Genomic DNA, 27,663 nt, shown 5'->3' with positions numbered 1-27,663 from the left:
GAAGGCAGGATCAAGCATCCTTTTTACAAAATGCTGAACATTAACCTCTTAGGTTCCACAGTGAGCATAACAAGCATACTGCATATACAGACTGATTTTACTGTTGTGGGTTTAGTATTCAGAGAACTGGAATTTATGACAAGGCTGCCATTGAGAATTGCTTGTTTCCAACGCCACTGAGAAAATAGGCATAACCTATTTTATGAAGCACAAATCCTGGACCTACTGGGAGAAACTCAGAGGATGCATTTAACCAGCTGGATTCTAGGCTGCCATCTTGATCCACACTTAACGATCTTGTGAATTAACGATTTTTTTTTTCTACTTGCAATACCTTGTACCTTTTTGCAAACCAGGTCAGCAGTGGCAGCTGCCATATTTCTTTTCTCACAGGTTACATGACAGGTCAGCATTTTAATTGGATTGCATAAATGATGAATCGCATCTATAGGTTTTAAATAGGTTATGTGATTAATCGCACATTTAGCAAAGTTCTTTCTTTTTGTTTGTGATCATCCTTCTTTAATCAGACATGACTATGTTTTACCTTCGTGCATCTGAAAATGATTAGGTCGGGCAGGTGTACCTCTTTGTATTTTGTACATAATATGATGTTCACTATTTTAGGGTTCATGTACACTGCAGCTGATAAACTCACGTTTAGGAGCTTTTCTGCAGTTTTTTTTTTCAGCAGCCCCTGAACTCTCCTTAATGTTTTCCTATGTGTCCATGTCGTTTACAGTCATTTACATGCAGTTGAGTTTACAGTCATTTTTTTAATGCAGAAAACTTGCATTCAGGAATAGATTTTATCAGCGTTTCAAACAGCAAATGCTTGTAAACGCGGCTAACCGCGTTTATAAGCGTTTGTAACTTTTTTTCATCATGAAAAATGCAGCAAAGCGTTTTCCCAGTACACAAATGGACCTGGTACACCATACTTTGAGGTTTTGCATGAAAGAAAATATGTTAGACGCTGCTGCAATAATTTCTGCATGAAATGAGCTGGAAAACAGCCAAACACCACAAAAAAAAAAGAAAAAAGAAAACTAATCTCAACAAATACTGCTCTCTCTGCTTCTGCTCTCTCTATTTCTCTCAAAATGTCTGAAATAGTTAATTTTTTACTGTTTTTCTGGGCATTTTGGGCAGCACAGTGGCTAAATGGTTAGCACTTCCACTTGGCAGTACTAGGGTCATTGGTTCGAATCCCAACCACGGCACCACCTGCCTGGAGTTTGCATGTTCTCCCTGTGCCTGCGTGGGTTTCCTCCGGGTACTCCGGTTTCCTCCCACACTCCAAAGACATGCTGGTAGGTTAATTGGATCCTGTCTACATTGGACCTAGTATGTGTATGTATGAATGTGAGTTAGGGACTTTAGATTGTACGCCCCTTGAGGGTTAGGGACTGATGTGAATGTACAATATATATATAAAGCGCTGCGTAAATTGATGGCGCTATATAAGCACCTGAAATAAATAAATAAATACATTTTGGAAGGTCCCCTGAGGTTATCTTTAAAAAACGCTTCTAAATGCACATGTGCATAAACATGGTATGCAAACGCAGCTAAACAGACCAATGTCAGTTTCCATGGTTCAGAAGTGTCCCGTGTACATGGAGCCTACCTCTTTGTATATTTTTTATAATATAATGTTCTCTATTTATTTTACTTTTTATGCATCATTATGGGTTTGTCTCAGTGCATTCTATATCGCCTTCTACAAAGTTGAAAGTGCTCATGTATTGCTATTTATTCGTAACTGCCTTTTTTGTATGTGGAATGACCACTTGACATAATGTGTGTCTTTCTTTCTTCCACTCCAGATGATTGTTTGGTATTCACGTTTTGCCTGGAAACGTGATTTTTTTTTTTTTTTTTTCTTTTTTATCCTGCTGTTCCATCTGCCACACGTGTCCTCGGAACAGGAGAGCCAGCTCGGCCCTGTTACCTAGATACAGCCTCTTAAGAGTCTTAGTCATTGGTCAGGGCTTTGCCTGAGCTGTCGGGCTGTCAACATTATTGTAATCTAGAATATTGCTTGCACATGCTCACAGCCTCTTACTGTGGGGGGGGGGGGCATATCTTTTGTTTTTATGTGGGGTTCATTTGGAAAGTAAGAATGGCTTCATGTCATGTGTCGTGGCATACAGTCATATGCTTGTTGCTTAATGTGCTCCATGTGACTGTCTTCTCTTGTATATTTTGTTCTGAACAATCTTTCTACAGTCATAATAGAGAGCTGTGTTTCCTGCATGGCCTAAGGATTGCATTTTTCTCCCCATGTGTGCAAAGCCAAGACGTGATTTCCATCATTTATTTTAATTTTTGATGGTCATTGACTAGTGCTGAAAAGTACTGGGGAAAACGTGCCCTGATGGTGGCTGGATACTAAAGCTTCATGTACATGAGCCTACCCTGACCGCCGGCTGCGGGAAACCGCACATCGTGGTAAACCGCAGCAACCGCGGTTTTGACGCATTTTGCGGTTTTCCACAGTTTGTGGTCAAAACGTTCCTATCCTGAATGCGATTCTTCTGCGTTCAGAAGAGAGGTTTAACCTCACCTAAATGCAGCAGCTCCTGAACTCTGCTAAAAGCCTATGTGTATATGGACATATGGGCTTTTATGGAGTTGAGTATAGGAGCTTTGGCAAAAAAATGCCAAAAGCTCCTAAACTCGAGTTTATGAACTGCTTGTGTACACAAAGCCTAAGGGTCCATGTACACTGCAGCTGGTAAATTCACGTTTAGGAGCTGTTCTGCGTTTTTTTTCAGCAGCCCCTGAACTCTCCCTAATGTTTTCCTGTGTCTGTGTACTCAGAGTCATTTACAGTCAGTTGAGTTTACAGTTGTTTTTTTGAACGCACCAAACTTGCGTTCAGGAGTAGATTTTATCAGCATTTCAAACGCCAAACGCTTGTAAACGCGGCTAACCGCTTTTATAAGCGTTTGCATTTTAACATTTTTTTTTTAACTCTTCCATTTCCAGATGCTGTCCAGAGCCTTTTTTCATCATGAAAAATGCATGCAAAGCGTTTTCCCGGTACTCAAATGTACCTGGTACACCATACTTTGAGGTTTCGCATGAAAGGAAATATGTTGGACACTGCTGCAATAATTTCTGCAGAGAAATGAGCTGGAACACATCCAAACACCACAATATAAATACACCACAAAAATAAAACAAAAACACAGCTAATCTCAACACCTACTGCTCTCTCTATTTCTCTCAAAATGTCTGAAATAGTTAATTTTTTACTGTTTTTCAGTGCATTCTGGGTATTTTGGAAAATCTCCTGACGTTATCTTTAAAAAACGCTTCTAAACGCAAACGCTCATAAATGCACATAAACCTGCTATGCAAATGCGGCTAAACAGACATTTTTTAACCTACGGTTTCCAGCAGTCAGTTTCCATCATTTAGAAGTGTCCCGTGTACATGGAGCCTAAGGGTTCATGTACTCTGCAGCTGATAAACTCACGTTCAGGAGCTTGTCTGCTTTTTTTCAGCAGCCCCTGAACTCTCCCTAATGTTTTCCTATGTGTCCATGTACACTATGTTGTTTACAGGCAGTTGAGTTTACAGTCGTTTTTTTTTGAACGCACCAAACTTGTGTTTAGGAGTAGATTTTATCAGTGTTTCAAACGGTTAACAATTGTAAACGCATGTAAACCGTGCTAACCGCGTTTATAAGCGTTTGCATTTAGAAGTGGTTTTTAACTGTTCCATATCCAGATGCTGTCCAGAGCCTTTTTTCATCATCAGAAATGCATGCAAAGCGTTTTCCATGTATTCAAATAGCCCGGTACACCAGTGCAGTCAGTTCCAGGTTTTTCATGAAGGAAAAAATGGTAGAACGCACCGCATTATGCTCATGATCGGATCCATAGTGAATGCAACCAGAAAAGATAGGTAATCTCAACACATACTATTTTTCAGTGCATTCTGGGCATTTTAGAAGATCTTCTGAGGTTATCTTAAAAAAAAAAATGCTTCTAAATGCAAACGCCCATAAACGCAGTATGCAAACGCTGCTAAACAGACATTTTTTTAACCTGGTGCAGCTGTGCATGGTAGCCAATCAGCTTCTCACTTCATCTTGTTCAATTAAGCTTTGACAAAGAAAACTGGAAGCTGGCTGGCTTCTGTGCAGAGCTGCACCTGATTTTGCAAACTCCAGTTTTAGTAAATAACCCCCTATCTGTCCATGTACACATAGGCTTTTACCAGAGTTTAGGGGCAGTTAAACATTCCTCTTCTGAACGCAGAATAAACGCAGTCAGGAGAGCAACGTTTTGGCCAAAAAACACAGCAAAAACTCATGTAAAAGCGCAAGCGTGGCTAAACGTTAGCCGCGTTTTAGCTTTTGGGTGTTTATCCATGTCAATGGAAAATACACTGGCCAATCAAATGAATAAGCATCCAAGTGCTAAACGCAGTACCGGGTTTACAAGCGGTTTTTGCAGCGTTTAGCATTTTTCTGCTGCCAGGAGAGTTTAATGGCTAGGTGAGTTCATGTGTACATGAGGCTTGTGGACTCCCCCAGTGTTATGAATGACACTGCTGCTCATAAACTCTTGTTTTTGGAGCTTTTGGCGTTTTTTAGCAAAGCCCCTGAACACAACTCAATAAAAGCCTATGCACACACAGGCTTTTACCAGAGTTTAGGGTCAGCAGAGTTTAGAGGCAGTAAGGCTCCATGCACACTAGCATTTTTTTCTTTTTAGCTCAAAAAATGCTGGAAAAAATTCTGGATAAAAAACACCAGTAATAACATTTTTTAGTAGCATTCAGAAGCGTTTAGGAGCGTTAACGTTTTATTAGCTTTTTTACAGTACTTGTAGAGGAAAGGGGAAAAATAAGCTAGAAAAAAAGCCGTTCGAAGCGGTTTAGTAGCGTTTAGGAGTATTTTGTTTTTTTTTTTCTGCTGGATAAAGGCTCCAAAAATGTTTTTATCTCCTTCTAGACACTGAGGCTCAAAAAATGCTAATGGACTAAAGTAGTGTGCATGGACATAGGAGATAGCACTATTTAGCTTCTAGGTGCAAAAAAGAAAAAATGCTAATAACAGCTTCTAGGAGCTTAAAAAAAACACTAGTGTGCTTGGAGCCTAAATGCTCCTCTCCTGAGCACAGAAGAATTGTGTTCAGGAGAGGAGAATGTTTGCAGAAAAACACTTGATTCGACAAAATCGCGTGTAAACACATAGTAATGCTTAGGGAACACCGAAATTTCGGTGGCCGAAACGTTTCAGCCGAAAACACCCCTTTTGGCCGTTGGCAGAAATAAAAAAAAAAGCACCGATACAGCCCCTCACTGCTGCCGCCACCAGTCGCCGCTCGGTAGTTCTCAGCCTTACCTGATAAACCATCAATCCCAGCGCTGGGCATAGAGATGAGTGAAGGAAAGATGGCCGCCACTCATCTCTATGCCCTTGGAAGACCGGAACGATGTCACTTCCTGTTCCAGCCATTTTTTTTTTTAAAGCACTAGATCAATGCCATTTTTTATCAAATGCTTTACATTGCAGAGGAGAGATGTGGGGTCTTATTGACCCCATATCTCTTCATAAAGAGGACCTGCCACTAATTATTTCTATCACAAGGGATGCCTGCATTTCTTGTGATAAGAATAAAAGTGATTAAAATTTTTTTTAAAGGGACAGTGAAAAAAACCCATTAAATACATTTTTTAAAAAAGCTAAAGTGCCCCCATCCCCCCGTGCTCGCACAGAGTGGTGAACACATACGTAGGCCATGCTCACATATGTAAACGGTGTTCAAACCACACACGTGAGATATCGCCACAAATGTCAGAGCAATAATTCTGGCACTAGACCTCCTCTGTAACTTTACACTGCTAATCTGTAGACATTTTTAAAGCATCAACCATGGAAATTTTTAAGTACCCCAGTTTCACGCCATTCCATGAGCTTGCGAAATTTTAAAGCATGACATGTTGGGTATCTATTTACTCACTGTATCATCCTCTTTCATATTTTACAAAAACATTGGGGAACATATTGGGGTTTTTTTTTTTTTTTAAATCAAAGTGTATTTTTTTCCAAAAAATATATATTCATTTTTAAAAACTGCGCATTTCGGTTTCGGTTTTCAGCTAAGTGCATTTTGAATTTTCAGTTTCGGCACCAGAATTTCATTTCAGTGCACCACTAGTAATGCTAAGTGCGTTTAGCACTTTAGTGTTGATTCATTCCGGTGGCCAGAATAAATTCTTAACACCCAAGCGCTTGACCCTGCTAAACGTGGGTAAATGTGTCTAAACACGGTACATGTGTTATCCAGCATAGAGCCTTTTTCTGCTGTCAGGAGAAAGGTGTCCAGGGAGCATCCAATGTGCATGAACCCTTAGAAATACATGTTTGAATAAATGATCAATTTCATTTCTGACCTTTCCCAATAGTTATTTTCGATCTATAGCCTGCAACTCATTCAATCGATATACCATAGATTTCAATTGATAGGTAAAGTGGAGCTGCACTGCATCTGAGCACCACAAACCAAAAATGCTATATGTTTCATTTTTAATATTGGAAGGAAACTCCTACATTAATCCATGTTCCCATGCTTTATTTTGCTAAGAAATCATTTTGAAAAACTCCCCCTGGCATTTCTGGCAGTGGCCATCTTGAGTATGGGCAGATGATTCATGTAGCGCTTCCTGGAATCCATCTGCCCTTAGCTCAGGCATAGGCTGAGCTGAGAACCCTAAGAAAAGCAGTTACATCATGAACAGAAAGCGATACCCAAAAATTTCCAAAAATTATGCTTTATTACAAAATTTGCATATATAGACAATTAGGTAAATACCTCAGTTAACCATCACCACAAAATGAGACCATACATAAAGGTATGACCTAAAACCAAAATATAATTAAAAACAGACGTCATGACCGGTCATGAATATATAGTGCTGTAAATGTAATGACACTTGGTCTTGTACATAAGCAGCACTGACACATAGGTAACGCCACCATGTAGGGGATGTTTTAAAAAAAATTATACCATAATAGGCGATATATCACACACGCAATTAAATTACATAGGTACCAATTAGGGATGGATGCAGGAACCCGATGTTATACATAAACATCCAATTGGGGCAATAACTAATGAGAGACATATGCAGTGAAAATTGAACCTACTAATGCAGGCCTAATCGCCTATTGCTATGGCTGTGCTATATAGCACTTTGGTCCTGACGAAGCTGGGTAAGATACGCCCATTGGCGAAATGCATTGACATCACACGTCAGTGACGTCACTACTGGTCAGACACATTGGCGCCATACACGTAGTCCTGCAGAGTCCAATCAAGAGAAGACTTCACGAGAGCAAATACAGGGGGTTCACCAGAAGGTGCAAACCATTCATAAGCCTAAATAATAGAAAAGCCAGATTAGACTTTGCCAAAAAACATCTAAAAAAGCCAGACCATCCATAAAAAAAAAGCATTTTTTTTATGGATGAAACTAAGATTAATCTGTACCAGAATGACGGGAAGAAAAAAAGCGGGGAGAAGGCTTGGAACAGCTCATGATCCAAACCACACAACGTCATCTGTAAAACATGGTGGAGGAAGTGTGATGGCATGGGCATGCATGGCTTCCAGTGGCACTGGGTCATTGGTGTTTATTGATGATGTGACAGAAGATAGAAGCAGCCGGATGAATTCTGCAGTGTTTAGAGATATACTATCAGCCCAGATTCAGCCAAATGCAGCAAAGTTGATTGGACGATGCTTCACAGTACAGATGGAAAATGACCCAAAACACACTGGAAAAGCAACCCAGGAGCTTTTGAAGGAAAAGAAGTAGATTATTCTGCAATAGCCGAGTCAATCACCTGATCTCAACCCATTGAGCATGCATTTCACTTGCTGAAGGCAAAACTAAAGGCAGAAAGACCCACAAACAAAGAACAACTGAAGATAGCTGCAGTTAGAGCCTGGCAAAGCATCAGAAAGGAGGAAACCCAGTCTTTGGTAATGTCCATGGGTTCCAGACTTCAGGCAGTCATTGCCAGTAAAGGATTCTCAACAAAATATTACCAATGAACATTTTATTTATGATTATATACATTTGTCCAATTACATTTGAGCCCCTGAAAATGGAGGGACTGTGTATAAAAATGGTTGCAGTTCCTAAAATTTGTACTTAATATTTATGTTCAATCCCTTCAATTAAAGCTGAAAGTCTGCACTTCATATTCATTTGGATTGTTTTGCTTTAATTTATTCTGATGGCATACAGAGCCAAAACTATGAAAATTGCGCCTGTGTCCAATTATATATGGACCTAACTGTATTTGCACTCAATAAAAATGATGTAAAGCTAGTATCACTTCTTCAATCTTATCCTCGCCACTTTGTGCCCAAATGCTTTGCAGTGATGTGAATCCTCCACCAGATGTACTCTCACCTGGGATGTATGGCCAAACTGTTAAGTAAGCTCATATAGCGCTTGTGTCACTCATGTAGGATTTGTATAATCATTCCCAAAAGGATCAGGTGAATCCACTTCTTAGTCTTAGATCTTATACACTCCTCTGTTGTTCCACCTCCGCCTAGCAATCCTCCTCAGCCATGCATAAAGAGAGAGAAACCGCCAAACATAGTGCTTTATCCTTCTAAAACCATTTATTGATCATAAAAACTAGCGTTGCACCGAAATGAAAATTCTGGTGCTGAAACCGAAAATTCAAAATGCACTTGGCCGAAAACCAAAACCGAAATGCGCAGTTTTAAAAAATTAATATATATTTTTTAGAAAGAAATACTTTTTGATTAAAAACAAACAAAAAAAAATATATACCCCAATTTTTGTGTAAAATATGTAAGAGGATGTTACGGCGAGTAAATAGATACCCAACATGTCAAGCTTTAAAATTGCGCACGCTTGTGCAATGGCATGAAACTGCGGTACTTAAACATATGAGTGACGCTTTAAAAATGTCTTTATGTAGAGATATGGGGTCAATAAGACCCCACATCTCTCCTCTGCAATGTAGAGCGTTGGAGTAAAAAAAAAGCATTGATCTAGTGCTTTAAAAAAAAAAAAATGGCCGGAACAGGAAGTGACATCGCTCCGGTCCTCTAAGGCCATCTTTCCTTCACTAAGCTCTATGCTCAGCGGCGGGATCGTTCGATGGTTTCTCAGGTAAGGCAGCGGCAGGTGGGTTGCGACGAGGGGCGGGCAGCAGCGAGGGGTGGAGTTTTTCGGCACTTGTATCGGTGCTTTTTTCATATCAGCCAATGGCCGAAAGGGGTGTTTTCAACCGAGACGTTTCGGCCACCGAAATGTCGGTGCATCCCTAATAAAAACCAACTTCCAATATTGCACTCACATTTGTAATGTGCCTCAGTGCCCCATACTACTCCATACCGATATACACAGTGTTCACATCGATCGATACAATCTGTTTCCAGTGTACAGTTGCCACACTTCCTAGGATTCCGAGTGTTGTGACGTCAGCAAGCCCCTCCCCTACGCGTTGTGCCACAGGATCACGTGGCTTCATCAGGGCGATATTTATAAGTCAAAGTCTTGCTCCTCTACGATTAAGCCCTATATGGGTGAAACGCGTTATAGCAGTGTGTCTGCTGGGAGTAGATTGAGGTGAAGCCAGCCTTCAGATTTTTATTACTGGGGTTTACACTAACATTTGGAGCTCCACTATTGAGCTAGACGTGCTCTATTAGCAGACCAGCACCTGCCAGCAGTTACTCAGACTTGACGGTTAATTACATAGTGATATCTGAGTGCGTCTTTCCTCTACATGTCTTTACATATTTTAAGCATTTGTTTATGCAAATTTGTTTGAAACATTCTGCAAGATGTTAAGTGGCGAGTCAAGTGCTATGTTTTTTATTCTTGATTTGAATGTTGTCCTGAATTTAAAGGATGGTGTCACTGCTATTTTTATGTGGTACTGAACCCAGAACAAAAATAGATCTGTGAAGTAGTAGGAACTGACACACTGTTCACTGACACAGTATGACTATAGGAGGGATCAGTCCATTGAGACAAAAGGCAAGCTGCTACTGTTGTCAATACCCAGTCTCCAGATCACCATCGGGAACAACCCTTCTCTGGTGACTGTGTTGTTGAGAGCTATTGCCAGTGGGGAGTAGGCACTGAAATGCAGGGATGGTGCTGTGTGGGAATGCAGGGATCCTGTACTTAGTGATGAGAGTACATGATATCAGAGATGGCAGCTGGGCCATGTGGGACAACGAGATCCTGTACTTAGGATACATGATATAAACAATGGCAACAGTGCTTTGTGGGAATGTAAGGATCCTGTACTTAAAGTGGAACTGCACTGCATCTTAGCATCACAAACCAAAAATGTTATTTAAAGTGTTACTAAACCCAGGACCCTGCATTCACTCTGTCTGGTCTCCCACAGTACACACAACATGTAAATTCAATTATTTTAGTAAATATAAACTGCTAAATACCTTTTCTCATCAGCAGTTAGAGCAGTCTTATGACTTCTATCAGTGTCCAGCAGAGCACTGGTTAAAGCTTGTAGGAGGAGTTTTCATTTTGCTGTAGCAGGATGCAAAACCCCTAACCTCTGTCTGGACAGTGCTGATTTGCCTTGTGTTGGTCACATGCATTCTCCAAAAAAAAAAAAAACCTCTCTAGCAATACATAACAGATTCTCCACACGATCTGTCTTATCAGGACCTAAAAGGGGGGCACAGAAGGAGGGGAAGATCAGAGAAGTCAGGATCAAACAGTGTTTTTACACAATGCAGAGGATTAACCCCTTAGGTTCCACACTGAGTATATGAAGCATGCTTTACTGCATATACATACTGTTGTGGGTTTAGTAACACTTTAATTAATTTTTTATATGCAAAGCAATCTCACCCATCCACCCATGTCCCCATGCTTTATTTTGCTGAGAAATCACTCCCTAGCATTTCTGGCAGTGGCCATCTTGAATAAGGGCAGATGATTCATGTATCATTTACTTCCTGGAATCCAGGAAAACCCTTCCTCCCCTTCTGAAGACTGCTGGGATGTGTGACATCATTTGCCTAGGCATGGTAACCAGGAAGTAACTGAACTAAAATGTAAAAAAAAAGTGTAAAACAAGTAAATATGATATACTTTCCTATCTATTAACTAATGCTAGCATCATAAGGATTCAAAATAGTCCATGTTGATCGAGAGAGTGAAGTTCCGCTTTAAGAAAACCTGATCTAAGAGATGGCGGTGGTACTGTGTGGGAATGTGGGGATCTTTTACTTCGGATACGTGATATAAGAGATGGCGGTGGTACTGTGTGTGAATCTTTTACTTAGGTTACGTGATATAAGAGATGGCGGTGGTACTGTGTGGGAATGTGGGGACCTTTTACTTAGGATACGTGATATAAGAGATGGCGGTGGTACTGTGTGGGAATGTGGGGACCTTTTACTTAGGATACGTGATATAAGAGATGGCGGTGGTACTGTGTGGGAATGTGGAGATCTTTTACTTAGGATACGTGATATAAGAGATGGCGGTGGTACTGTGTGGGAATGTGGAGATCTTTTACTTAGGATACGTAATATAAGAGATGGCGGTGGTGTTGTATGGGAATGCAGAGAACCAGTACTCGGGATACATGACATAAGATGACAGCAGTTCTGTTTGGCACAGTGTGGATCCTGAGCATAGTACTAGGGCTCGACAATTTGTGGCATCAGAAAAAGCTCTCTGGCAACTTGGTCTGTGAGAGCTATTGTTGGTGGGGAGGCAGGTGCTGAAATGCCAAGGCTATTGTTGGGTAAACCTGGCAATGCATGGAAGTAAGGCAGCTAATGTGAATGTATTGACAGCTGGCGTTGGATGAGACAGACTGTACCAAGTCCTGCTGGCATTTGAGAAAGACTCAGTCTGTCTTGTGCAGCGCCAAGTGTCATACAGTCACATTAGCTGTTAATTATCACTCAGTACCAGCTTTACCTAACTATAAACCCGGCATTTAATTTCCTGCCTCCCCACTGGCAATAACTTTTCAACATGTTCAGGAAAACTCCATGGCCAAATGTTTGCTTCCCCTTCTCAAGTCGACATTTGTAAACCCACAGCCATGACTTGTCTGCGTTGTTAGAGACGGTCGCAGCTACCGCACTGCAGGCAAATCATAGGTACATGTGGCCCTTTGTGTTTAAGGTCTGTTTTGTAATTTTACTGTTACTTGATTTGTTAAAGTCTATTCAAAATTACCAGAACAAAATTTTTCATTATAGCTGTTGCTTGACTATTTTCAGCTGCCTATACATTCATGTGCAGTTGGCACAGTGCTGGTTTTTAAACCTATGAATACGTAGGTAGCTAGTTTGTGTTGGTGGGCATACAACTCCACAATCAGTCAATGTAGCAAGGCTGATTTTGCATCCTTCGGGATGGGAATATGGAAGATAGCGTATAAAAGGCCAAATACTCTGGACCAAAGCCCTTTGAGATGTGGGCATGACCACCAGGTGTGAAGCGTATCACCTCGCATTCCGCAGCCTGGGCAACATCTGTCAACAAACTTGGGATTAGCACTTGCAATGCGGGGGGAAACCCAATACCATTGCAGAAGGACCTTCTAAGCAGCCTCCATTGTGGACGTATTGAATGAGCAATGGGAAATAATTGACCATGCTTTAATCCAGTCCATTGAGTCTACAGAAGCTCCCAGGTCTCTCTCCCAGCTAGAAATGTAATATAAAGAGGAAGGAGCTACAGAATTCAATGAGGAATATAGAAGAGTGATAGTACCCGGGGCACCCGGAGAAGTCCTGCAAAGGTGTTCTAAGGCCGTGGACCTATATAGAAATGTAGAATTGCAGATAGGATATCCAGTGTCGTATTGAATGAGCAATGGGAAATAATTGACCATGCTTTAATCCAGTCCATTGAGTCTACAGAAGCTCCCAGGTCTCTCTCCCAGCTAGAAATGTAATATAAAGAGGAAGGAGCTACAGAATTCAATGAGGAATATAGAAGAGTGATAGTACCCGGGGCACCCGGAGAAGTCCTGCAAAGGTGTTCTAAGGCCGTGGACCTATATAGAAATGTAGAATTGCAGATAGGATATCCAGTGTCGAAGTTGGACATAGTGCGGAGCCTGGTAGGTTTCCTGAATAGAGGACCGTGAGGGGAACGTTTACAAGGAAAGAAAATGTCAGACCCATGTGAAGCCGTGCGCAACCCACCATTGAAAGGAAGTCTGTTGTTCAAGGCCTGGGGGGAAGAGGGGATTGTTGAGCAGTGGTAAAAGAGGTAAATGGGGGGACATGAGGCGATCCAAGAACCGTACCGAGTCCCACACTTTCAAATTGTGGAGCATTAGAGGACTTAATGTAGGGGGGCGAAGTCTATGTGGGAGCCATAACAGGGATAGGGGCACAATTGGGGAGTTCCAAGAGCACCCAATGCGGGACATCCGACGTAGCATGAAGAAAAGTGAGCTGTGTAATCTGATAATACTTTGAAACGTTTGGGACACCCATCCCTTCCCTGAGTCTGTGGGTGAACAATGTGGAGCGGGAAACCCTCGGGCATTTTGTAGGCCCAAATGAAGGAAAGAATCTTGTTCTGTAGAAGGCGTAAAAAGAAAGGGACAGGCAGAGTTAAAAAAAAAATAAAAAATTTTAGGAAGTATAGTCATTTTTATGGCATGTATATGACCAATCCATGATAGGGAAGGAAATTGCCATGATTGTAACAAAGAAGTGACAGTTAAAGAAGGGGGTAATAGATGAGAATAGAGTGGAGAAGGACGCAGTTAATTTGACTCCTAAATAATCAATGGAGGAAGCTGCCGAACGGTAGGGTAAATATTGTTTAAGATGAGTAACAGAGTAGGGGGGCAGAAAAATATTTAGAGCCGTTGTTTTATGAGGATTGATCTGCAGGCCTGATATAGCCGAGAAGCGAGAAAGTAAGCGTTGTAGATTTGGAAGGGATGTGCCTGCCACGTAGGATAGGAAAAGGGGTCGGAAAGAAGATTAGCATATTTCACTCAGGCAGACAGGGAGGAATAGAGGGCTGAAATCCAAGCTAAAATGTGATCACCAAAACCCGAACCTTGTAAAGCATAGCAAGATAATCCCAAGAAAGGGAGTCAAACACTTTATACATATCAAGAGAAAGAATGAAACCCTGGATCTTTCGACTATACAAAATATGTATCAAGTGGATCACTTTCCTCACATTGTCCCCTGCCTGCCAGCGTGGAATAAACACCACCTGGTCTCTATGGATTAACTGATGAAGTTATCGATTAATACAGGTGCTCACAATTTTCCCTAAAAGCTTCACATCTTCATTCAGTAAGGATATCGCTTGGAAGTCCCGGGGGTCCGAGCTATCTTCTGAAGATTTGGGTATCGTTGTGATATGGGCCCTGAGGGATCCGAGGAGGGCAAAGAACCCCATTTCAATTCATTAAAATAGGCTGCTAGGTAAGGTGCGAAAATCAACGTGAATTTTCAAAAATACAAACCAGAAAAGCCGTCTGGACCGGGTGCTTTAGAAGTAAAGATCGATTTGATAGCCTGGAGGACTTCAAGGTCAGAAATATCTGCCTGTAACGAGTCTCTGGCTGTTTCAGTGATAGTTGGAAGGTGAAGGTCTTTAAAAAATTGGTCTGCAAGCGCTAATGGGAGGGGGGATGGTTTATCATATAAAGAAGACAAAATTTAGCACACGACTCCACCACTTTGATAGGATCCAAGGTCGGATGACCCGATGGGGAAAGGACCCGAAGCTGTTTGCGGGGGGGGTGGTGACCATTCAGTTTGTTGGCCAGCATAGGGCCCAGTTTATTTGTGCACGTAAAATACTTGTTTTTGGTCCATATCAGGGCCTTCTCTGCATGATCAGTAGCCAGGAGGTCAAGATCTGCCACCAGGGCATCTCGTCTCTTGTCAATTGCGCAGCAAAGGATTAGACTTCCAAAGGGTGTCAGCCTCTGAAAGCTGTGTTGTTAGCTCCTGAAGTTTGTTTTCCTTAGTGCATTTTTTAGCCAATGCAATCTGGATTATGTGTCCCCAAAGGGTTACCTTGTGAGCTTCCCATAATGTAATCATAGACGTAATGGAGCCAACATTGTCAGAAAAATAGGATTGTAAGCGGCGTTGAATTTCAGTCTGTGAGTTCTGGGATGTCAGAAGAGAGCCATTATGTCTCCAATGGAAAGGAGGGAGAATGAAGCCGATAAGAGAAAGGGAAAGGATCAAAGGCTCAGGGAGAGGCAGGAATAATAATTTTACTGACCTGTGAAAGATGCCTCAAAGGGATGAATACATGATCAATCCTGCAATGGCTCTTATGGGGGTGAGAATAAAAGGTATATTCTCGGCCCCGAGGGTGAAGTTCCCTCCAGGCTTCCAACAAGCCATTAGAGCAAAGGAGAGCTCGCATTTAGGCTTCCAGGCTCGGGTCATGGGGGGGTTTCGTTACCGGAGCATATTGCTGGTCCATAGAGGAGTCAATAGCTCTGTTAGAATCGCCCATAATGAAAAGAGATCCTCCGGCATGCTGCACCACTATTTGGAAAAGATAAGAAAAAAAATTGAAAATTGGTTTGGAAGCGGTTGGGCGCATAATAGGATACCAGGGTCAGCTACTGCCCATTAAGAGAGCCCCTAAGAAGCATCTACCTACCGGTTGGGTCCACAACTTCCTTAGTACAGCAGAACAGAAGACCCCAACGGAAGGCGATCAAAATTTCTCTATGCTTCTCCGGGCCGAGGACAGAAAAAAGATAGAAAAGTGTGAGGAGAGGAACCTGGGAACAGAGGTGGTGGAAAATCTAGTCTCTTGTAAACATATTATGAAACTGCCCTACTAAAACTTACGAATGATCTACTAACTGCTAAAACCAATGGCCACTACTCCATACTCTTACTACTTGACCTCTCTGCGGCTTTTGATACTATTGACCATCCCCTCCTCAAAAAAAAAAAACTCCACTCGCTTGGCCTCCGAGACTCTGCTCTCTCCTGGTTCTCCTCCTACCTATCACAGCGCTCCTTTAGTGTTATCTATAACTCTGGCTCCTCCTCTCCACTCCCTCTTTCTGTAAGGGTCCCCCAAGGTTCCGTCCTTGGACCCCTACTCTTCTCCATCTACACCTCCTCCCTTGGTCACTTGATAAACTCCCATGGCTTTAGGTACCATCTCTATGCTGATGACACGCAAATCTATTTTTCTACCCCTCACCTCTCCCCTTCAGTCTCCTCTCGTATTACTAACCTACTAAGTGACATATCGGCATGGATGTCACTCCACTTCCTCAAACTCAATCTTTCCAAAACTGAGCTCTTAGTATTTCCTTCAACCCATGCCCCCTCCCCTGACTTCTCCATCAAGATCAATAACACAATCATCAGTCGGTCCCCTCATGCCAGGGTGCTAGGTGTAATCCTAGACTTCCATCTAGCCTTTCAGCCCCAAATCCAATTGCTGTCCAAATCTTGTAGACTTCACCTATGCAACATCTCCAAGATATGCCCGTTCTTTACCTCAGAAACTACTAAGCAACTTATTCACTCCCTTGTTATCTCTCGCCTTGACTATTGTAACTCCCTCCTCATTGGCCTACCTCATCGCAGGCTATCCCCTCTTCAGTCTATCATGAATGCTGCTGCCAGACTCATCCACCTTACTAACCATTCTGTATCAGCTACCCCTCTCTGCCAATCCCTCCACTGGCTTCCCATTGCCCAGCGGATAAAATTCAAAACATTAACAATAGCATATAAAGCCATTTATAACTCTGCCCCAAATTACATCACGAGTCTTGTCTCCAAATATCACCCAAACCGTACTTTCCGCTCCTGCATGACCTCCTGCTCTCTATCTCCCTTGTCTCCTCCTCCCATGCTTGTCTCCAAGACTTCTCCAGAGCTTCCCCCATCCTCTGGAACTCTAGGCCTGGGCACCCTGGTTGAGAAAGGTTGCTTTAAGGCAGGTATAATTTTTGGGATGTGGTTGTCACCAAAGATTTAATAGGAAGGACCCATGCACATGTAAATATACCGAAAATAATTGCACCTAAATGTCCATGAAACAGTTTGGAATGGACCCTAAGAATGCATTATAGGACATTGCATTATGCCTTATTGCTAGTTGATGCACCTAAAGGTTCTTGAATCCTTCGGTTGTATACACTATATTTTATTGTCGTACATATGAACATTCCCTCTTTCTTCATAAGGCATTTTGCTGATGAAATTCTAGTTATGCTATTCTGTATGGCTTTTGGAAAGAATGATCTGTTAAGGATACATTTGAATGTTTGTTCAAGGATAACATCAGTACAGTTTGAGTTTATAGTACATTCATTTACATTATTCACCTGGCCCACAAGGGAGAGGTAAAGGTCAGCCAAGTTCATACTGTGCCTCAGTGTTGAGGTAATTAAAGGTGGGGAACTGGCACCTGCAGGTTGTGATTTGTCCTTCTGTAGAACAAATGCAATTTTAATGTGCAACAGAGCTTTGTTCTAGAACAGTTTATTTGGTAAAAATTGCAACACATGTACTATGCATAAGTTTCAAACTAGATTGTTTTGTTCTTAGACTGTATTACACAAACAAATACTGTACACGTAATTTTTAAAAGTGAATTATATGAAATAAAAACACATTATAGTAATAGAATAGAATTGAGGAGAGGTAGGACATTTGGGAAGTGGGGGGGTTATTTTGTTTAGATTACCAGATAATTAATAAAGCTTTATTTTTATGTTTTAATTTAAATTAAAACATACAAATAATGATATGGTAAAAGATATAGAAACATATTCTAATATTAAATTATACAAATATATTAAAATATATTTGTAAAAAAAAACATTATATATATGTATTTTAGGGCTCTTTCACATGGAGCCACTCTGCTCCATACAGCAGGGGATCAGTAAGTGGATCCCCTGCTTAATCAGAGCTGAACAGGATAGATGTCAGTTTTTGACATTCATGCCCAGCCAGCTTTTCTCCAGTGGATAGGGGTGGATCCATGATAGCTCTATAGTTTGCTGGTTTTAAAGCGGAGCTCCACCCAAAAGGGGAAGTTCCGCTTTAAGGACTGTTCCCCCGCTCCCCATTAAGGATTGGCACCTTTAGGGAGCGGGGGGTAGTGGGTTCCAAAATTTGACAGGTACCCGCTCCCATTTCCGGTCCGATCACCTAGGCGATCGGAAACGGAAGGTGTCCTCCCTCCCTCCCTGTAGTCTTCTGGGACACGTGACAGATCCCAGAAGACTACAGGACAATTCACAAAGTGCAGTGCTACTCGCAAGCTATCACAGCCGGGTGCCCACACTTAAGATGCCGGCCTCCTGGAATACAGGACAGCTGACGAAACGAGCTGCGGGGGACACACCACGGGACCAAGGGACAGGTAAGTGGCTGTTTTTTAAAAGTCAGCAGCTACAGTTTTTGCAGCTGCTGACTTTTATTTTTTGATAAGTCGAGTGGAACTCCACTTTGAATGTTTAGATTAAAAAAACAGAAAAGGACACAGTCCGTTTCCCTTTTTTCTTTTTCTGGACCAAGACACACAAGTCCACTTACATCAGCCTGCCTATAAAGTTGCATGGAGCTTCCAGTCGGGTCCGCCTGAAAAACTGGCAGGCAGACTGGATTTGAAAGCCCGTATAAAAGGACCATTAAAGAATGAGCACAGCAGCAGAAGCAGTTTGCCTTCAGACTCTCATGTGAAGTCTCTACAGCTCAAAAAGGTTTCTAAAGGGGGAAAAAAGTATTTTTTCAAATGTTGTTTTTTTTTTTTTCGTTCTGTCTATAATATTTCATCAAAACCACTATCCTTGTTTTTTATTTTTTTTGAAACTGCATGGGATGTACAAAGAAATAATACCCAAAGGGGATTCATTTGATTACGTGGTGCGGAGGGGGTTTTGTACAGTATATCAGTGTTTTCACCGGTTTAAACTGCAATTTAAAGGGTAACTCCACTTTCATGGGAAAAAAAAGGGCAAATAAAAAAAAAATCATATAGCATGTACAATTGTGACACAAGTCATATTGTAATTGAACTTTATTAAAAATTACCTTTTCTTTTCAATCTGCAGTGCAGTAATTCTGTATGTAAAGCTCAATGCAATATGGCAACCTAGAGGTCTGCACTAAGATACAAATCAGATTTTGAGCATTCCCTGCAACAAAAATGTCATTTTTGGTGAGATACTCCCAAAGGGAAATCACGTTTAAAGGAATCCGGCCACTTTCCTCATTAAAGCCCTGCAAGTGCTGCAGCTGCTTGATATTTATAAATCACTTCGATTCACGTTAATTTTGTCCATGGAAACAGATAAACAGCTATTTCTTCAGAATAACAACAGGTAGGAATCTGCAATCATTTTTTTAAATCCCTGCAATGTAAATTGATCATGCAGAAGGGAATATTTTTGTTCTCAATAAAATTCTAATTACTCTTTAAATAGATCAGTATAGAGTGTATCTATGCTCGCTGTGTGAGTTCTATAATTTTTCAGTAAAAACCTTTCCTGCTAATCCTGCGCCACATTGAAAAAACATTCCCTAATGCATATGAGAAATTTCCATTTAAATATGTTGACCTCTTGTATAGTGTAAGTAGGCACAATTATTGGCAGGCGGTATGTGGAATCATGCTGCTGCTAGTGTACCTAGTTCAGAATGTGCTAAATATAGGGCAGCCCTGCCTGGAGAGAGCCTATTGATTATAAAGAATGGATGTATTTTCCCCCTTCTGCCTCATAATAAGGAATAATGAGTCTATTTTTAGATGGACTAAAAGAGTGTGAACTGGCAAATGTGGAACAGTGCTTCTAAGACATGTTCATATTGATGTTGTACTGTGGATTTCTGTTTATTGTGGCAGATTTCAGATATAGTAGGTTATGTCAAACCTCATCATATTAAAGCTGACCTCCAGGCAGATATAACAGATATAGATTAATCTGGCACCATATTCATTGATATATATCTATCTATATATATATATATATATATATATATATATATATATATATATATATATATACAGTACTCAGCATAATTGAGTACACCCCAACAGATTTCAATATTTTTTATGGGACCCCTTACTACAAGGTACTCCACAAATGTGGGCCATTGATTACAAACAAGATTTGTTAATTTGCACTAAAAAAAAAGTATTTTTCCTAACAAATTCATTCAAGACCATGTTGCCGAAGTCTTAGGAGCAATGCTAAATTTTAGACAACAAAATCCTTATTAACAAGAATTCAACTACTGGTGAATCTAATTATTCATTAAACAGGTGTCCAGCAGACAGTTGATTATAAAAAGGTGTTATTTAACAAAGAAAACCCCTTCCTATTTCATGTTGTCAGCAATGGCACCACATGGAAGAGAAATTCACAAGGCCTGAGAAAGAAAATAATTTCTTTACACAAGAAAGGTGAAGGCTACAAGAAGATCAGCAAAGCTTTACTTATCAGTCAGAATACTTTAGCAAAAGTGATACAAAAATTTAACAAAGATGGAACTGCAACCATCTCACAGAGATGTCCAGGCCATCCAGGACGTTAACACTTCGACAAGAGCATCTTCTGATGAGAAGGGGTGGAGAAAATCGCCATACGAGTTCACTGCAGCTAGCTAAAAAAGTAGAGTGCAAAACTGGGGTGATTGCTTCCCATGACAAAATATGGCATACACTGCAGAGGAATGGCATGCATGGTGTCATTTATGAAGGAAGCTTCTCCTAAAGCCCATGTACAAAAAAGCCTGCCTAGAATTTGCCAGATCCCATGCTGAAAAAGAAGAAGACTACTGGGACTCTGTACTCTGGAGAAATGAGACCAAAATAAATGTTTTTGGAACTGGTGGCTTCAAAACTGTGAGGAGTACAAAAAAAGGCATGATTCCTACAGTGAAACATGGTGGTGGCAGTGTCTTTCTGAGGGGCTGCATGAGTGCTGCTGGTGTCAGGGAACTGCATGTCATTGATGGTATCATGAATTCATAGATGTACTTCTCTATATTGAAAGAGAAGATGCTACCATCACTCCGTGCCTTTGATTGTCGTGCACTTTTCCAACATGACAATGATCCAAAACACACATCTAAGAACACTTTTTTGCATTTCTGAAGAAGAGCAGTGATTCAATGGCCAAGTATGTCTCCTGAGCTGAACCCAATTGAACACCTATGGGGAATTCTGAATAGACAAGTTGAGCATTACTCTCCACCCAGCATTCAAGCTCTAAAAGAAGTCGTTCTTGAAGAATTGAAAAAGATAGATGTTACAATATGTCGCCAGCCTGTTAATTCCATGCCTAGAAGACTTGTTGCTGTCCATACAAATCATGGAGGTCATACAAAATACTAGATGTAGTAGTTTATGTTGTGGGGTGTATTCATTTTTGCATTAACTAATTTGAGTAAAAACAAAGATTTTGTAATCTAAGTTATTTTATTAACCTTACTTTCATGTAATGAGCTAAACAAATGTTGTATAAAACTCAATTTTGTCAAAATTTTGGAAATTATTCTTGTGTTCATTGAGATATTGATTAAAATCTTACTTTTCCAAAAGGGTGTACTCATTTATGCTGAGCACTGTATACACAGCGGATAAAATAAGTATTGAACACATCACCATTTATTTCAGCAATTACATTTCTAAAGGTGCTATTGACATTACATTTTCACCATGTCGGTAACAACCCATGCAATACATACATACAAAGAAACTAAAACAAATAAGTTCAGAAATTAAGTTATGTGTAATAAAATGGAAGGACACAGGGAAAAGTATTGAACACGCTAACTGAAATGTATTTATTACTTCATAAAAAATTCTTTGTTTGTAATGACAGTTTCAAGACATATGGAGAAACTAGTCACATGCACTGCTCAGGTGTGATTTTGGCCCATTCTTCCACACAAACCGTCTTCAAATCTTGAGAGTTCCATGGGCCTCATCTATGAACTCTGATATTTAGTTTTTTCCATATTTCTATTGGAAATGGCTGGGCCATTCAAGGAGCTTTATTTTCTTTCTTTGAAACCAATTGAGAGTTTCCTTGGCTTTGTGTTTTGGATCATTGTCTTGCCGAAATGTCCACCGTCGTTTCATTGTCATCATCCTGGTAGATGGCAGCAGATTTTTATCAAGAATGTCTTGGTGCATTTTTCGATTCATCCTTCCTTCAAAGATATGAACTTTGCCAGTATTGTATGCTGAAAAACTGCACTACACCATGATGTTCCCACCTCCAAAGTTCACCGTTGGTATGGTGTTTTCGGGGTGACGTGCAGTGCCATTTGACCTCCAAACATGGTGTGTATTATGGCATCCAAAGAGTTCAATTTTGGTCTCATCTGACCAGATTATATTCTCACAGTATTTTACAGATTTGTCTAAATGTTGTGCAGCAAACTTTAAACGAGCTTTAACATTCTTTTTCTTCAGCAATGGAGTTTTGCGAAGTAAGCGTGCATACAGGCCATGGCAGTTGACTGCATTACTTATTGTTTTCTTTGAAACAGTTGTACTTGCTAATTCCAGGTCTTTCTGAAGCTCTCCACAAGTAGTCCTTGGCTCTTGGACAACTCTTCTGATAATTCTTTTCACTCCTCTGTCAGAAATCTTGTGAGGAGCACCTGGTCGTGGCTGATTTATGGTGAAATTATGTTGTTTCCACTTCTGGATTATGGCCCCACCAGTGCTCACGGGAAGTTTAGAAATCCTTCTGTAACCAATGCCATCAGTATGTTTTGCAACAATAAGGTTGAGAAGTTCTTGAGAGAACTCTTTGCTTTTACCCATCATGAGATGTTTCTTGTGTGACACGTTGGTAATGAGACACCTTTTTATAGGCCATCAATTGAGATTGAACTAGCTGATATTAATTTGCACTGACAAGGGGCAGGATTGCTTTCTAATTACTGATAGATTTCAGCTGATGTCTTGGCTTTCCATGCCTTTTTGCACCTCCCTTTCTTCATGTGTTCAATACTTTTTCCCTGTGTCAGTCCATTTTATTACACATAACTTAATTTCTGCACTTATTTGTTTTGGTTTCTTTGTATATAAGGATTGCATGGGTTGTTGCCGACATGTGAACATTTCATGTCAATAGCACCTTTAGAAATATATTTACCTAGAAAAATGGTGACGTGTTCAATACTTATTTTACCCTCTGTATATTATAATATAATAAATGTATTTGAAATGCTAGCAGCTAAGTACCTGCATTTGATCTTGTTCAGCCTCCCACAGTCCCTTTGTAGTAGAGTTCAGATTGTGTAGCCTAGCAATCCAAATAAACTCGAATTCAGGGTTAGGTGTATATTCTATTATGCATTGTGCCCTATCATTAAGTACATGTTTATTTTCTTTTTTATTTATTTTTCAGTTTTTTTATTGTCCTAAAATTTACTTGGAATGAATTTGAAATGAACTTTGGAAAGCTAATAAGGTTAATCATTAGTGAAGATTTGCAATGTAATATATTTATGAGCTTTTTTCTGCATGGTTTGAATGTATTGTTTGGTAGCAAAAGTTTAACTTGATTTTTTTTTTTTTTTACCACAGCTCCCAATGATTCATTGCTTAAAGTACAGCGAGCAGAGCTCTACTCAGCCATGAAGAACTTCAAGCAAGCTTTTAATGATGTGGATTGTGTCTGCAGAAAACAACCTCTCTGGCCTAAGGTAAAATGAGGAGCTCACTATGAAACGTGCTTATACTTTTATATAGGCATTTGTAAGCCCTTTGCTGTACCGAAGAGACTCCCAGGCTTTTATTAACTTATAGAAGGAGATTGTTCATGAGTTTACAACCATCAGTTTATTAACTTTAAAAAAAACTGTAGACTGTTTGAAGACTCATCTTTTAAAGTCCACTGCAAAGAACTGACTTAAAGTCTTCTAACAAGTTTATTTATGTAGGCAGATTTCAGATAAGGGCTCAGACTCAGAACAACCCTCTGATGTGAAAGTTAAAGTGAAATTAAAGGCATTTTTTAAAATAACAAACATGTCATACTTGTTTGCTCTGTGCAATGGTTTGCAATAGAACTCCGGCTCCTGCCGAAAGCCCCCAGAGCAAGCAGCTTGCTATGGGGGCACCAATGCTGTGTGTGTCCATTCACACACACAGTGTGGCTCAGCCCAGCCCCTGCTCTCTCCCCATTGGCTCACTGACTGTGATTGACAGTAGTTGGAGCCAATGGCTCTGGCTGCTGTCTCAGCCAATGAGGAGGGAGAGTTTTGGGAGAACCACTGTTCTTGTGCACATCGCTAGATTCTGAGGGGCTCATGTAAGTATTAGGGGGGCTGGGGGTGGTTGCTGCACAGAGATGGTTTTTTTAATTAAATTTTTTTCTAACCTTCATGCATAGAATGCATGAAGGTAAAAAACCTTGAGCCTTCACAACCGCTTTAAGGCTCTGTAGGTTGTAAAATGTAATCATCTTCCTTTGTGAAGAAGCAAAACCGCTTAGGATCCAATTTTTATACCTACAGTCAGGTCCATAAATATTGGGACATCGACACAATTCTAACATTTTTGGCTCTATACACCACCACAATGGATGAAATGAAATGAACAAGATGTGCTTTAAGTGCAGACTGTCAGCTTTAATTTGAGGGTATTTACATCCAAATCAGGTGAACGGTGTAGGAATTACAACAGTTTGCATATGTGCCTCCCACTTGTTAAGGGACCAAAAGTAATGGGACAATTGGCTTCTCAGCTGTTCCATGGCCAGGTGTGTGTTATTGCCTCATTATCCCAATTACAATGAGCAGATAAAAGGTCCAGAGTTCATTTCAAGTGTGCTATTTGCATTTGGAATCTGTTGCGGTCAACTCTCAAGATGAGATTCAAAGAGCTGTCACTATCAGTGAAGCAAGCCATCATTAGGCTGAAAAAACAAAACAAACCCATCAGAGAGATAGCAAAAACATTAGGCATGGCCAAAACAACTGTTTTGAACATTCTTAAAAAGAGGGAACGCACCGGTGAGCTCAGCAACACCAAAAGACCCGGAAGACCACGGAAAACAACTGTGGTGGACAACCGAAGAATTCTTTCCCTGGTGAAGAAAACACCATTCACAACAGTTGGCCAGATCAAGAACACTCTCCAGCAGGTAGGTGTATGTGTGTCAAAGTCAACAATCAAGAGAAGACTTCACCAGAGTGAATACAGAGGGTTCACCACAAGATGTAAACCATTGGTGAGCCTCAAAAACAGGAAGGCCAGATTAGAGTTTGCCAAACGACATCTAAAAAAGCCTTCACAGTTCTGGAACAACATCCTATGGACAGATGAGACCAAGATCAACTTGTACCAGAGTGATGGGAAGAGAAGAGTATGGAGAAGGAAAGCAACTGCTGATGATCCTAAGCATACCAGCTCATCAGTGAAGCATGGTGGTGGTAGTGTCATGGCGTGGGCATGTATGGCTGCCAATGGAACTGCTTCTCTTGTATTTATTGATGATGTGACTGCTGACAGAAGCAGCAGGATGAATTGTGAAGTGTTTCGGGCAATATTATCTGCTCATATTCAGCCAAATGCTTCACAACTCATTGGACGCCACTTCACAGTGCAGATGGACAATGACCCAAAGCAGACTGCAAAAGCAACCAAAGAGTTTTTTAAGGGAAAGAAGTGGAATGTTATGCAATGGCCAAGTCAATCACCTGACCTGAATCCGATTGAGCATGCATTTCTCTTGCTGAAGACAAAACTGAAGGGAAAATGCCCCAAGAACAAGCAGGAACTGAAGACAGTTGCAGTAGAGGCCTGGCAGAGCATCACCAGGGATGAAACCCAGCATCTGGTGATGTCTATGCGTTCCAGACTTTAGGCTGTAATTGACTGCAAAGGATTTGCAACCAAGTATTAAAAAGTGAAAGTTTGATTTATGATTATTATTCTGTCCCATTACTTTTGGTCCCTTAACAAGTGGGAGGCACATATGCAAACTGTTGTAATTCCTACACCGTTCACCTGATTTGGATGTAAATACCCTTAAATTAAAGCTGACAGTCTGCAGTTAAAGCACATCTTGTTAGTTTCATTTCAAATCCATTGTGGTGGTGTATAGAGCCAAAAATGTTAGAACTGTGTTGATGTCCCAATATTTATGGACCTGACTGTATATCTGTGTTTTTGCATAGTACTTGCCTTCCATTTTCAATGGGACTTCAGTCCTTGTCTACATGCCATGGCACCTGCCTCATTTTTTCCAGTGTGCAAACATGCTGTGTTTGTTAACTGTGTATGTACATTGGGGTTCCATTAAATGTTAATGGCAATGCACTGCAATGTGTATACACAGTGCGTAATTGTACCTTGCACTGGAACAATGCATGTATAGGTGAAAAAAGGCCCTGACTCTTTTAAAGTGGAGTTCCAGCCATTTTAGTGTTTATTGACTGCAGGAGGGAGGAAGGGGCCGAACTTCCGGCTCACTTAGCCATGGCTTCACCAAGCCTTCTATCAATACTCATACTAATTGTCAAGTTAACTGACGCATGCTGATGTTGCTACATTTGGCCTGGATATCAAGGCTACAGTCACCACTATTAAACATTGTTAGAACTGTAGTGGTTCATAAGATACTTATTTTACTTTACTGTATAGTTAGAACTTGAAATCATTTGCTTTAAAAAAACAATGGGTATGAAAAGTCTTCACACCCCTGTTAAAATGTCAGGTTTCTGTTATGTAAAAAAATTACACAGATAAATAATTTCAGAACTTTTTCCACCTTTAATGTGACCTATGAACTGTACAACTCAATCGAAAAACAAACTTTTTTTTTTTTGGGGGGGGGAGGGGGAGTAAACATAAAAAACTAAAATAATGTGGTTGCATAAGTGTGCACACCCTCTTATAACTGGGGATGTAGCTGTGTTCAAAATTAAGCAATCACATTCAAAATCATGTTAAATAGGAGTCAGTACACATCAGCCATCATTTAAAGTGCCTCTAATTAACCCCAAATAAAGGTCGGCTGTTCTAATACGTCTTTCCTGAAATTTTCTTAGTTGCAAAAGCCATGGTCCGCAGAGATTTTCCAAAGCATCAGAGGGATCTCATTGTTAAAAGGTATCAGTCAGGAGAAGGGTACAAAATAATTTCCAAGGCATTAGATATACCATGGAACACAGTGAAGACAGTCATCATCAAGTGGAGAAAATATGGTGCAACAGTGACATTACCAAGAACTGGACATTTCTTCAAAATTGATGAAAAGACAAGAAGAAAACTTGTCTGGGAGGCTGCCAAGAGGTCTACAGCAACATTAAAGGAGCTGCAGGCAAGCACTGGCTGTGTGGTGACAACAATCTCTCGTATTCTTCATATGCCTGGACTGTGGGGTAGAGTGGCAAGATGGAAGCCTTTTCTTATGAAGACAAACATCCAAGCTCTGCTAAATTTTGCAAAAACTCCATCTGAAGTCTCCCAAAAGCATGTGGTAAAATGTGTTATGGTCTGATGAAATCAAGGTTGAACTTTTTGGTCATAATTCCAAAAGATATGTTTGGCGCAAAAACAACACTGCACATCACCAAAAGAACACTATGCCCACATTGAAGAATGGTGGTAGCAGAATCATGCTTTGGG

The 27,663-nt window shown here is 40.6% G+C and overlaps 1 protein-coding gene across 2 annotated transcripts in view; it reads left to right on the top strand.

Moving 5' to 3' along the window:
• Nucleotides 1–27,663, top strand: part of LONRF2 (LON peptidase N-terminal domain and ring finger 2) — a 104,685-nt gene that overhangs the window by 26,869 nt on the left and 50,153 nt on the right. For both annotated transcript variants that reach the window (XM_089688116.1, XM_089688117.1), the window contains exon 2: nucleotides 23,614–23,732. In XM_089688116.1, coding sequence (XP_089544242.1) covers nucleotides 23,614–23,732 — 119 coding nt within the window. The remainder of the gene's footprint in view (nucleotides 1–23,613; nucleotides 23,733–27,663) is intronic.

The sequence above is a fragment of the Staurois parvus genome, unplaced genomic scaffold (assembly GCF_062004578.1).
Source record: "Staurois parvus isolate SC_StPar_1 unplaced genomic scaffold, SC_StPar_1.0 ptg000446l, whole genome shotgun sequence".
Classification (NCBI taxonomy): domain Eukaryota; kingdom Metazoa; phylum Chordata; class Amphibia; order Anura; family Ranidae; genus Staurois; species Staurois parvus.
The sequence above is the reverse complement of the archived record's forward strand: the minus strand, read 5'-3'. Positions and strand labels throughout refer to the sequence as shown.